Source organism: Hyperolius riggenbachi, chromosome 2 (genome assembly GCF_040937935.1).
Source record: "Hyperolius riggenbachi isolate aHypRig1 chromosome 2, aHypRig1.pri, whole genome shotgun sequence".
NCBI lineage: Eukaryota > Metazoa > Chordata > Amphibia > Anura > Hyperoliidae > Hyperolius > Hyperolius riggenbachi.
Genome location: NC_090647.1, coordinates 2,335,735 through 2,348,526, shown reverse-complemented (window position 1 = coordinate 2,348,526; position 12,792 = coordinate 2,335,735). Strand labels below are relative to the sequence as shown.

Here is a 12,792-nt window from a genome sequence, read left to right as displayed (position 1 = left end):
CACAGTGTAGTGATGTTGCTGTGCTGTGTGCTGCAGATGGGCTGGCAGCGAGGAGGGGAGGATGCAGGATAGACAGGCTGGGTTCCGGCTTGCACAGTGTAGTGATGTTGCTGTGCTGCAGATGAGCTGGCAGTGAGGAGGGGAGGATGCAGGATAGACAGGCTGGGTTCCGGCTTGCACAGTGTAGTGATGTTGCTGTGCTGTGTGCTGCAGATGGGCTGGCAGCGAGGAGGGGAGGATGCAGGATAGACAGGCTGGGTTCCGGCTTGCACAGTGTAGTAATGTTGCTGTGTGCTGCAGATGAGCTGGCAGCGAGGAGGGGAGGATGCAGGATAGACAGGCTGGGTTCCGGCTTGCACAGTGTAGTGATGTTGCTGTGCTGCAGATGAGCTGGCAGTGAGGAGGGGAGGATGCAGGATAGACAGGCTGGGTTCCGGCTTGCACAGTGTAGTGATGTTGCTGTGTGCAGCAGATGAGCTGGCAGCGAGGAGGGGAGGATGCAGGATAGACAGGCTGGGTTCCGGCTTGCACAGTGTAGTGATGTTGCTGTGTTGTGTGCTGCAGATGAGCTGGCAGTGAGGAGGGGAGGATGCAGGATAGACAGGCTGGGTTCCGGCTTGCACAGTGTAGTGATGTTGCTGTGCTGTGTGCTGCAGATGGGCTGGCAGCGAGGAGGGGAGGATGCAGGATAGACAGGCTGGGTTCCGGCTTGCACAGTGTAGTGATGTTGCTGTGCTGTGTGCAGCAGATGGGCTGGCAGTGAGGAGGGGAGGATGCAGGATAGACAGGCTGGGTTTCCGGCTTGCACAGTGTAGTGATGTTGCTGTGTTGTGTGCTGCAGATGGGCTGGCAGTGAGGAGGGGAGGATGCAGGATAGACAGGCTGGGTTCCGGCTTGCACAGTGTAGTGATGTTGCTGTGTTGTGTGCTGCAGATGGGCTGGCAGCGAGGTGGGGAGGATGCAGGATAGACAGGCTGGGTTCCGGCTTGCACAGTGTAGTGATGTTGCTGTGCTGTGTGCTGCAGATGGGCTGGCAGTGAGGAGGGGAGGATGCAGGATAGACAGGCTGGGTTCCGGCTTGCACAGTGTAGTGATGTTGCTGTGTGCTGCAGATGAGCTGGCAGCGAGGAGGGGAGGATGCAGGATAGACAGGCTGGGTTCCGGCTTGCACAGTGTAGTGATGTTGCTGTGTTGTGTGCTGCAGATGAGCTGGCAGTGAGGAGGGGAGGATGCAGGATAGTCAGGCTGGGTTCCGGCTTGCACAGTGTAGTGATGTTGCTGTGCTGCAAATGAGCCGGCAGCGAGGAGGGGAGGATGCAGGATAGACAGGCTGGGTTCCGGCTTGCACAGTGTAGTGATGTTGCTGTGCTGTGTGCTGCAGATGGGCTGGCAGCCAGGAGGGGAGGATGCAGGATAGACAGGCTGGGTTCCGGCTTGCACAGTGTAGTGATGTTGCTGTGCTGTGTGCTGCAGATGGGCTGGCAGTGAGGAGGGGAGGATGCAGGATAGACAGGCTGGGTTCCGGCTTGCACAGTGTAGTGATGTTGCTGTGTGCTGCAGATGGGCTGGCAGCCAGGAGGGGAGGATGCAGGATAGACAGGCTGGGTTCCGGCTTGCACAGTGTAGTGATGTTGCTGTGCTGTGTGCTGCAGATGAGCTGGCAGCGAGGAGGGGAGGATGCAGGATAGACAGGCTGGGTTCCGGCTTGCACGGTGTAGTGATGTTGCTGTGCTGTGTGCTGCAGATGAGCTGGCAGCGAGGAGGGGAGGATGCAGGATAGACAGGCTGGGTTCTGGCTTGCACAGTGTAGTGATGTTGCTGTGTGCTGCAGATGAGCTGGCAGTGAGGAGGGGAGGATGCAGGATAGACAGGCTGGGTTCCGGCTTGCACAGTGTAGTGATGTTGCTGTGTGCTGCAGATGGGCTGGCAGCCAGGAGGGGAGGATGCAGGATAGACAGGCTGGGTTCCGACTTGCACAGTGTAGTGATGTTGCTGTGTGCTGCAGATGAGCTGGCAGCGAGGAGGGGAGGATGCAGGATAGACAGGCTGGGTTCCGGCTTGCACAGTGTAGTGATGTTGCTGTGCTGTGTGCTGCAGATAAGCTGGCAGCGAGGAGGGGAGGATGCAGGATAGACAGGCTGGGTTCCAGCTTGCACAGTGTAGTGATGTTGCTGTGCTGTGTGCTGCAGATGAGCTGGCAGCGAGGAGGGGAGGATGCAGGATAGACAGGCTGGGTTCCGGCTTGCACAGTGTAGTGATGTTGCTGTGCTGTGTGCTGCAGATGAGCTGGCAGCGAGGAGGGGAGGATGCAGGATAGACAGGCTGGGTTCTGGCTTGCACAGTGTAGTGATGTTGCTGTGTGCTGCAGATGAGCTGGCAGCGAGGAGGGGAGGATGGAGGATAGACAGGCTGGGTTCCGGCTTGCACAGTGTAGTGATGTTGCTGTGTTGTGTGCTGCAGATGGGCTGGCAGCGAGGAGGGGAGGATGCAGGATAGACAGGCTGGGTTCCGGCTTGCAAAGTGTAGTGATGTTGCTGTGTGCAGCAGATGAGCTGGCAGCGAGGAAGGGAGGATGCAGGATAGACAGGCTGGGTTCCGGCTTGCACAGTGTAGTGATGTTGCTGTGCTGTGTGCAGCAGATGAGCTGGCAGCCAGGAGGGGAGGATGCAGGATAGACAGGCTGGGTTCCGGCTTGCACAGTGTAGTGATGTTGCTGTGTTGTGTGCTGCAGATGAGCTGGCAGCGAGGAGGGGAGGATGCAGGATAGACAGGCTGGGTTCCGGCTTGCACAGTGTAGTGATGTTGCTGTGCTGTGTGCTGCAGATGAGCTGGCAGCGAGGAGGGGAGGATGCAGGATAGACAGGCTGGGTTCCGGCTTGCACAGTGTAGTGATGTTGCTGTGTTGTGTGCTGCAGATGAGCTGGCAGCGAGGAGGGGAGGATGCAGGATAGACAGGCTGGGTTCCGGCTTGCACAGTGTAGTGATGTTGCTGTGCTGTGTGCTGCAGATGGGCTGGCAGTGAGGAGGGGAGGATGCAGGATAGACAGGCTGGGTTCCGGCTTGCACAGTGTAGTGATGTTGCTGTGCTGTGTGCTGCAGATAGGCTGGCAGCGAGGAGGAGAGGATGCAGGATAGACAGGCTGGGTTCCGGCTTGCACAGTGTAGTGATGTTGCTGTGTGCAGCAGATGAGCTGGCAGCGAGGAAGGGAGGATGCAGGATAGACAGGCTGGGTTCCGGCTTGCACAGTGTAGTGATGTTGCTGTGCTGTGTGCTGCAGATGGGCTGGCAGTGAGGAGGGAAGGATGCAGGATGGACAGGCTGGGTTCCCGCTTGCACAGTGTAGTGATGTTGCTGTGCTGTGTGCTGCAGATGGGCTGGCAGTGAGGAGGGAAGGATGCAGGATAGACTGGCTGGGTTCCGGCTTGCACAGTGTAGTGATGTTGCTGTGCTGTGTACTGTAGATGAGCTGGCAGCGAGGAGGGGAGGATGCAGGATAGACAGGCTGGGTTCTGGCTTGCACAGTGTAGTGATGTTGCTGTGTGCTGCAGATGAGCTGGCAGCGAGGAGGGGAGGATGCAGGATAGACAGGCTGGGTTCCGGCTTGCACAGTGTAGTGATGTTGCTGTGTGCTGCAGATGGGCTGGCAGTGAGGAGGGGAGGATGCAGTATAGAGAGGCTGGGTTCCGGCTTGCACAGTGTAGTGATGTTGCTGTGGTGTGTGCTGCAGATGAGCTGGCAGCGAGGAGGGGAGGATGCAGGATAGACAGGCTGGGTTGCGGCTTGCACAGTGTAGTGATGTTGCTGTGCTGTGTGCTGCAGATGGGCTGGCAGCGAGGAGGGGAGGATGCAGGATAGACAGGCTGGGTTCCGGCTTGCACAGTGTAGTGATGTTGCTGTGTGCTGCAGATGGGCTGGCAGCGAGGAGGAGAGGATGCAGGATAGACAGGCTGGGTTCCGGCTTGCACAGTGTAGTGATGTTGCTGTGTGCTGCAGATGGGCTGGCAGTGAGGAGGGGAGGATGCAGGATAGACAGGCTGGGTTCCGGCTTGCACAGTGTAGTGATGTTGCTGTGCTGTGTGCTGCAGATGAGCCGGCAGCGAGGAGGGGAGGATGCAGGATAGACAGGCTGGGTTGCGGCTTGCACAGTGTAGTGATGTTGCTGTGCTGTGTGCTGCAGATGGGCTGGCAGCGAGGAGGGGAGGATGCAGGATAGACAGGCTGGGTTGCGGCTTGCACGGTGTAGTAATGTTGCTGTGCTGTGTGCTGCAGATGAGCTGGCAGCGAGGAGGGGAGGATGCAGGATAGACAGGCTGGGTTCTGGCTTGCACAGTGTAGTGATGTTGCTGTGTGCTGCAGATGGGCTGGCAGCGAGGAGGGGAGGATGCAGGATAGACAGGCTGGGTTCCGGCTTGCACAGTGTAGTGATGTTGCTGTGTGCTGCAGATGGACTGGCAGTGAGGAGGGGAGGATGCAGGATAGACAGGCTGGGTTCCGGCTTGCACAGTGTAGTGATGTTGCTGTGCTGTGTGCTGCAGATGAGCTGGCAGCCAGGAGGGGAGGATGCAGGATAGACAGGCTGGGTTCCGGCTTGCACAGTGTAGTGATGTTGCTGTGTGCTGCAGATGAGCTGGCAGCGAGGAGGGGAGGATGCAGGATAGACAGGCTGGGTTCCGGCTTGCACAGTGTAGTGATGTTGCTGTGTTGTGTGCTGCAGATGAGCTGGCAGCGAGGAGGCGAGGATGCAGGATAGACAGGCTGGGTTCCGGCTTGCACAGTGTAGTGATGTTGCTGTGTTGTGTGCTGCAGATGGGCTGGCAGCGAGGAGGGGAGGATGCAGGATAGACAGGCTGGGTTCCGGCTTGCACAGTGTAGTGATGTTGCTGTGTTGTGTGCTGCAGATGAGCTGGCAGTGAGGAGGGGAGGATGCAGGATAGACAGGCTGGGTTCCGGCTTGCACAGTGTAGTGATGTTGCTGTGTGCAGCAGATGAGCTGGCAGCGAGGAGGGGAGGATGCAGGATAGACAGGCTGGGTTCCGGCTTGCACAGTGTAGTGATGTTGCTGTGTGCTGCAGATGGGCTGGCAGTGAGGAGGGGAGGGTGCAGGATAGACAGGCTGGGTTCCGGCTTGCACAGTGTAGTGATGTTGCTGTGCTGTGTGCTGCAGATGAGCTGGCAGCCAGGAGGGGAGGATGCAGGATAGACAGGCTGGGTTCCGGCTTGCACAGTGTAGTGATGTTGCTGTGTTGTGTGCTGCAGATGAGCTGGCAGCGAGGAGGGGAGGATGCAGGATAGACAGGCTGGGTTCCGGCTTGCACAGTGTAGTGATGTTGCTGTGTGCTGCAGATGAGCTGGCAGCGAGGAGGGGAGGATGCAGGATAGACAGACTGGGTTCAGGCTTGCACAGTGTAGTGATGTTGCTGTGCTGTGTGCTGCAGATGGGCTGGCAGTGAGGAGGGGAGGATGCAGGATAGACAGGCTGGGTTCCGGCTTGCACAGTGTAGTGATGTTGCGGTGTGCAGCAGATGAGCTGGCAGCGAGGAGGGGAGGATGCAGGATAGACAGGCTGGGTTCCGGCTTGCACAGTGTAGTGATGTTGCTGTGTTGTGTGCTGCAGATGAGCTGGCAGCGAGGAGGGGAGGATGCAGGATAGACAGGCTGGGTTCCGGCTTGCACAGTGTAGTGATGTTGCTGTGTGCTGCAGATGGGCTGGCAGTGAGGAGGGGAGGATGCAGGATAGACAGGCTGGGTTCCGGCTTGCACAGTGTAGTGATGTTGCTGTGTGCTGCAGATGAGCTGGCAGTGAGGAGGGGAGGATGCAGGATAGACAGGCTGGGTTCCGGCTTGCACAGTGTAGTGATGTTGCTGTGCTGTGTGCAGCAGATGAGCTGGCAGCGAGGAGGGGAGGATGCAGGATAGACAGGCTGGGTTCCGGCTTGCACAGTGTAGTGATGTTGCTGTGCTGTGTGCAGCAGATGAGCTGGCAGCCAGGAGGGGAGGATGCAGGATAGACAGGCTGGGTTCCGGCTTGCACAGTGTAGTGATGTTGCTGTGTGCAGCAGATGAGCTGGCAGCGAGGAGGGGAGGATGCAGGATAGACAGGCTGGGTTCCGGCTTGCACAGTGTAGTGATGTTGCTGTGCTGCAGGTGGGCTGGCAGCGAGGAAGGGAGGATGCAGGATAGACAGGCTGGGTTCCGGCTTGCACAGTGTAGTGATGTTGCTGTGCTGTGTGCTGCAGATGGGCTGGCAGCGAGGAGGGGAGGATGCAGGATAGACAGGCTGGGTTCCGGCTTGCACAGTGTAGTGATGTTGCTGTGCTGTGTGCTGCAGATGGGCTGGCAGCGAGGAGGGGAGGATGCAGGATAGACAGGCTGGGTTCCGGCTTGCACAGTATAGTGATGTTGCTGTGTGCTGCAGATGGGCTGGCAGCGAGGAGGGGAGGATGCAGGATAGACAGGCTGGGTTCCGGCTTGCACAGTGTAGTGATGTTGCTGTGTGCTGCAGATGAGCTGGCAGCGAGGAGGGGAGGATGCAGGATAGACAGGCTGGGTTCCGGCTTGCACAGTGTAGTGATGTTGCTGTGCTGTGTGCTGCAGATGGGCTGGCAGTGAGGAGGGGAGGATGCAGGATAGACAGGCTGGGTTCCGGCTTGCACAGTGTAGTGATGTTGCTGTGCTGTGTGCTGCAGATGGGCTGGCAGTGAGGAGGGGAGGATGCAGGATAGACAGGCTGGGTTCCGGCTTGCACAGTGTAGTGATGTTGCTGTGTTGTGTGCTGCAGATGAGCTGGCAGCGAGGAGGGGAGGATGCAGGATAGACAGGCTGGGTTCCGGCTTGCACAGTGTAGTGATGTTGCTGTGTGCTTCAGATGAGCTGGCAGCGAGGAGGGGAGGATGCAGGATAGACAGGCTGGGTTCCGGCTTGCACAGTGTAGTGATGTTGCTGTGTGCTGCAGATGGGCTGGCAGCGAGGAGGGGAGGATGCAGGATAGACAGGCTGGGTTCCGGCTTGCACAGTGTAGTGATGTTGCTGTGTTGTGTGCTGCAGATGAGCTGGCAGCGAGGAGGAGAGGATGCAGGATAGACAGGCTGGGTTCCGGCTTGCACAGTGTAGTGATGTTGCTGTGTGCTGCAGATGAGCTGGCAGCGAGGAGGGGAGGATGCAGGATAGACAGGCTGGGTTCCGGCTTGCACAGTGTAATGATGTTGCTGTGTGCTGCAGATGGGCTGGCAGTGAGGAGGGGAGGATGCAGGATAGACAGGCTGGGTTCCGGCTTGCACAGTGTAGTGATGTTGCTGTGTGCTGCAGATGGGCTGGCAGCGAGGAGGGGAGGATGCAGGATAGACAGGCTGGGTTCCGGCTTGCACAGTGTAGTGATGTTGCTGTGCTGTGTGCAGCAGATGGGCTGGCAGCGAGGAGGGGAGGATGCAGGATAGACAGGCTGGGTTCCGGCTTGCACAGTGTAGTGATGTTGCTGTGTGCTGCAGATGAGCTGGCAGCGAGGAGGGGAGGATGCAGGATAGACAGGCTGGGTTCCAGCTTGCACAGTGTAGTGATGTTGCTGTGTGCTGCAGATGGGCTGGCAGCGAGGAGGGGAGGATGCAGGATAGACAGGCTGGGTTCCGGCTTGCACAGTGTAGTGATGTTGCTGTGTTGTGTGCTGCAGATGAGCTGGCAGCGAGGAGGAGAGGATGCAGGATAGACAGGCTGGGTTCCGGCTTGCACAGTGTAGTGATGTTGCTGTGTGCTGCAGATGAGCTGGCAGCGAGGAGAGGAGGATGCAGGATAGACAGGCTGGGTTCCGGCTTGCACAGTGTAGTGATGTTGCTGTGTGCTGCAGGTGGGCTGGCAGTGAGGAGGGGAGGATGCAGGATAGACAGGCTGGGTTCCGGCTTGCACAGTGTAGTGATGTTGCTGTGCTGTGTGCTGCAGATGGGCTGGCAGTGAGGAGGGGAGGATGCAGGATAGACAGGCTGGGTTCCGGCTTGCACAGTGTAGTGATGTTGCTGTGTGCTGCAGATGAGCTGGCAGCGAGGAGAGGAGGATGCAGGATAGGCAGGCTGGGTTCCGGCTTGCACAGTGTAGTGATGTTGCTGTGTGCTGCAGATGAGCTGGCAGCGAGGAGGGGAGGATGCAGGATAGACAGGCTGGGTTCCGGCTTGCACAGTGTAGTGATGTTGCTGTGTGCTGCAGATGAGCTGGCAGCGAGGAGAGGAGGATGCAGGATAGACAGGCTGGGTTCCGGCTTGCACAGTGTAGTGATGTTGCTGTGTGCTGCAGATGAGCTGGCAGCGAGGAGGGGAGGATGCAGGATAGACAGGCTGGGTTCCGGCTTGCACAGTGTAGTGATGTTGCTGTGTTGTGTGCTGCAGATGAGCTGGCAGCGAGGAGGAGAGGATGCAGGACTCGGTGAAGGAGGAGGGTCGCTCTTCTCTGATTCCAGGTGAGTAGATTCTGTGTTGCATGTTGTCTTGTCTCATGTCTGGTGATTTGAAGGGGGGGGGGGGGGGTGGGGGGGGGATTTCATCTAAGGCATATGTGTGGAACTCCAGTCCTGGAGGGCCAGATCCAGGCCAGTGTTTAGGATGGACTGAGAATGAGAGGAATGTGTTCTACCTGATGGACCTTTCCTGATTCAGATCCATCAATTCATTAGAGCTGTATCAATAAAGGCTATGCATATACATAGGTTAGGATTTAGTTAGTGTTAGGCCCCTCCCATGGAGGATCGACTTCTTCGCAGTGGGAGGGACGAGTACTTAATAGGTTGCATGCAAGCTGTTACAGGAAACTAACATCCTCCTCCAGTGGTAGACAGGTCATGTGTATGCTCGGTGTGTATTAGACCCCACAAGTGGGGCTTGCACTCTTTTGCAGGTAGGCACTAGTCTGTTTTTAAGTAGCGCTGTTCACTTCCTTGCTTTGTATTGAATCAGCCCCAATCTTGCTTACAAACAATAACCCAATTGAAGCAAATGTCGGCACCCATTGACTGGCTGTGCAAAGGCTGTTGAATAACTGCAACAAAGAGGGCAGAGAGAAGCTTGCAAACAGCGCCACTCAGAGGACAAGGAAAGTATGACAATCTCCATACACAATTCATGGTTATGCAATATTAAAAGTTATTGTTAAAAAAAATCCCCATAAAACCCGGATAACCAATAAATCATTTATCATCAGTAAGGATAGAATCAGTCGGGGTTCAGCATGTGATCAGGTGTTCACAATAAGTAAATCTTATGTAACAAAGTGCTAATGTTTAGGAAACCATTGGGGGGAAATGCCTACAAATTAGCTGCAATATTGTGCAAATCAATTCCAGGAAAAACCGTGCAGAAATGAATGAAGCAAAGGGACAGCTGGGTAGATGCTGAGCAGCCTATTAGATAGACAGGAAGGTGTACATCACCAAAGTAATAGCCAGCAGCTGTGGAGCGCAAATAACAGACAAGGTCACAGTGACATGCACCAGAGAGCTGAGAGCAGGCATCAGTGTAGCAACATCACTGCATGCAAATCTATGCATATTAGAGGCACAATACAAGCAGAAGAAATTGCCAACAGCTGTGGAGCGCAAATAACAGACAAATAAGGCCACAGTGACTTACCAGAGAGCTGAGAGCAGGCATCCGTGTAGCAACATCACTGCATGCAAATCTATGCATATTAGAGGCACAATACTAACAGTAAGGTATAGCTAAGAGCTGTGGAGCGCAAATAGGAGACAGATAAAGCCACAGTAACTTACCAGAGAGTGGAGACCAGGCATCAGTGTAGCAAAATCACTGCATGCACACCTATACATATTAGAGGCACAATACAAGCAGGAGAAATATCCAACAGCTGTGGAGCGCAAATAACAGACAAGGTCACAGTGACATGCACCAGAGAGCTGAGAGCAGGCATCAGTGTAGCAACAACACTGCATGCAAATCTATGCATATTAGAGGCACAATACAAGCAGTAAGGTATAGCTAACAGCTGTGGAGCGCAAATAACAGACAGATGAAGCCACAGTGGCATGCACCAGAGATCTAACAGCAGGCATCAGTGTAGCAACATCACTGCATGCAAATCTATGCATATTAGAGGCACAATACAAGCAGTAGGAAATAGCCAACATCTTTGGAGCGCAAATAAGAGACAGATAAAACCACAGTGACTTACCAGAGAGCTGAGAGCAGGCATCCATCCGTGTAGCAACATCACTGCATGCAAATCTATCCATATTAGAGGCACAATACAAGCAGTTGAAAATAGCCAACAGCTGTGGAGCGCAAATAGGAGACAGATAAAGCCACAGTGACTTACCAGAGAGTGGAGACCAGGCATCAGTGTAGCAACATCACTGCATGCAAATCTATGCATATTCAAGGCATTTATATGCCCATTATCTTGACCCAAACAATCACCATATTGGAAGTTCATCTGTCATAAACTTGGCTTCATTAAAGTCCATCAGTACATTATGCTTTGTAGCCAGTCCATATACAAGAGAGACCATTCTGCACAGACCAGCAGCAAATGCAAAAAGCAAAAGGTGTCCTCGGGGCACATCAGAAGGTGACATGTCAGAAGGGTCGGGACATGACAGAAGGGTCTGGGCTCGTCAGAAGGCTCGGAATACGTCAGAAGGTGACATGTCAGAAGGGTCGGGACATGACAGAAGGGTCGGGACATGACAGAAGGGTCTGGGCTCGTCAGAAGGCTCGGAATACGTCAGAAGGTGACATGTCAGAAGGGTCGGGACATGACAGAAGGGTCGGGACATGTCAGAAGGGTCTGGGCTCGTCAGAAGGCTCGGAATACGTCAGAAGGTGACATGACAGAAGGGTCGGGACATGTCAGAAGGGTCTGGGCTCGTCAGAAGGCTCGGAATACGTCAGAAGGTGACATGTCAGAAGGGTGGGGACACATTAGAAGGATCGGGACACGTCAGAGGAGCTGAAGGAGAGGTGGATGAGATGGTTAATGGGGACTGGAGAGATGCCAGGGTGGATTTGCTATCCCCCTCCATTTCCCTGGTGTGTCCTCCGGGAGAGAGGGGGGGGGGGGCGGCCTCGGTTTCCTGAACTGCTCCTTCCCTCTAGTGCCGGCACTTTCCTGGTCATTTCATTAGAGGTGACCAGCACTAGGGGGAAGGAGTGAGACGAAGGCAGCTGATCATCGCAGGCTCACAGGAGGAGGTGAGTGATACCTGCAGCTACTGCCACTAAACATTAGCTGGAGCGAAGCAGGATGCTGGGGACATAGAGGACACACCAGAGGCGGAGGAGGAAAGCAGCTACAGTACAGGGGCAGTAGCACAGGACACGGGGACAGTACAGGGGCAGAGCAGGACACGGGGACAGTACAGGGGCAGCGCAGGAAACGGGGACAGTACAGGAGCAGCGCGGGACACGGGGACAGTACAGGGGCAGAGCAGGACTCGGGGACAGTACAGGAGCAGCGCGGGACACGGGGACAGTACAGGAGCAGCGCGGGACACGGGGACAGTACAGGGGCAGTAGCACAGGACACGGGGACAGTACAGGGGCAGAGCAGGACACGGGGACAGTACAGGGGCAGCGCAGGAAACGGGGACACTACAGGAGCAGCGCGGGACACGGGGACAGTACAGGGGCAGAGCAGGACTCGGGGACAGTACAGGAGCAGCGCGGGACACGGGGACAGTACAGGGGCAGAGTAGGACACGGGGACAGTGCAGGGGCAGCGCAGGAAACGGGGACAGTACAGGAGCAGAGCAGGACACGGGGACAGTACAGGGGCAGAGTAGGACACGGGGACAGTACAGGAGCAGCGCAGGAAACGGGGACAGTACAGGAGCAGAGCAGGACACGGGGACAGTACAGGGGCAGAGTAGGACACGGGGACAGTACAGGAGCAGCGCGGGACACGGGGACAGTACAGGGGCAGAGTAAGACACGAGGACAGTACAGGGGCAGAGTAGGACACGGGGACAGTACAGGAGCAGCGCGGGACACGGGGACAGTACAGGGGCAGAGTAAGACACTGGGACAGTACAGGGGCAGAGTAAGACACGGGGACGGTACAGGAGCAGAGCAGGACACGGGGACGGTACAGGGGCAGAGTAAGACACGGGGACGGTACAGGGGCAGAGTAAGACACGGGGACAGTACAGGGGCAGAGTAGGACACGGGGACAGTACAGGAGCAGCGCGGGACACGGGGACAGTACAGGGGCAGAGTAAGACACGGGGACAGTACAGGGGCAGAGTAAGACACGGGGACGGTACAGGAGCAGAGCAGGACACGGGGACGGTACAGGGGCAGAGTAAGACACGGGGACAGTACAGGGGCAGAGTAGGACACGGGGACAGTACAGGAGCAGCGCGGGACACGGGGACAGTACAGGGGCAGAGTAAGACACGGGGACGGTACAGGAGCAGAGCAGGACACGGGGACAGTACAGGGGCAGCGCAGGAAACGGGGACAGTACAGGAGCAGAGCAGGACACGGGGACAGTACAGGGGCAGAGTAGGACACGGGGACAGTACAGGAGCAGCGCGGGACACGGGGACAGTACAGGGGCAGAGTAAGACACGGGGACAGTACAGGGGCAGAGTAAGACACGGGGACGGTACAGGAGCAGAGCAGGACACGGGGACGGTACAGGGGCAGAGTAAGACACGGGGACAGTACAGGGGCAGAGTAGGACACGGGGACAGTACAGGAGCAGCGCGGGACACGGGGACAGTACAGGGGCAGAGTAAGACACGGGGACGGTACAGGAGCAGAGCAGGACACGGGGACAGTACAGGGGCAGCGCAGGAA

The 12,792-nt window shown here is 56.5% G+C and overlaps 1 protein-coding gene across 3 annotated transcripts in view; it reads left to right on the top strand.

The window, feature by feature from the left end:
- Positions 1–12,792, top strand: part of LOC137545333 (zinc finger protein 180-like) — a 54,009-nt gene that overhangs the window by 34,164 nt on the left and 7,053 nt on the right. For all 3 annotated transcript variants that reach the window (XM_068266448.1, XM_068266450.1, XM_068266449.1), the window contains one exon: positions 8,371–8,441. In XM_068266448.1, the coding sequence (XP_068122549.1) occupies positions 8,396–8,441 (46 nt within the window). In that variant the 5' untranslated portion in view covers positions 8,371–8,395. The remainder of the gene's footprint in view (positions 1–8,370; positions 8,442–12,792) is intronic.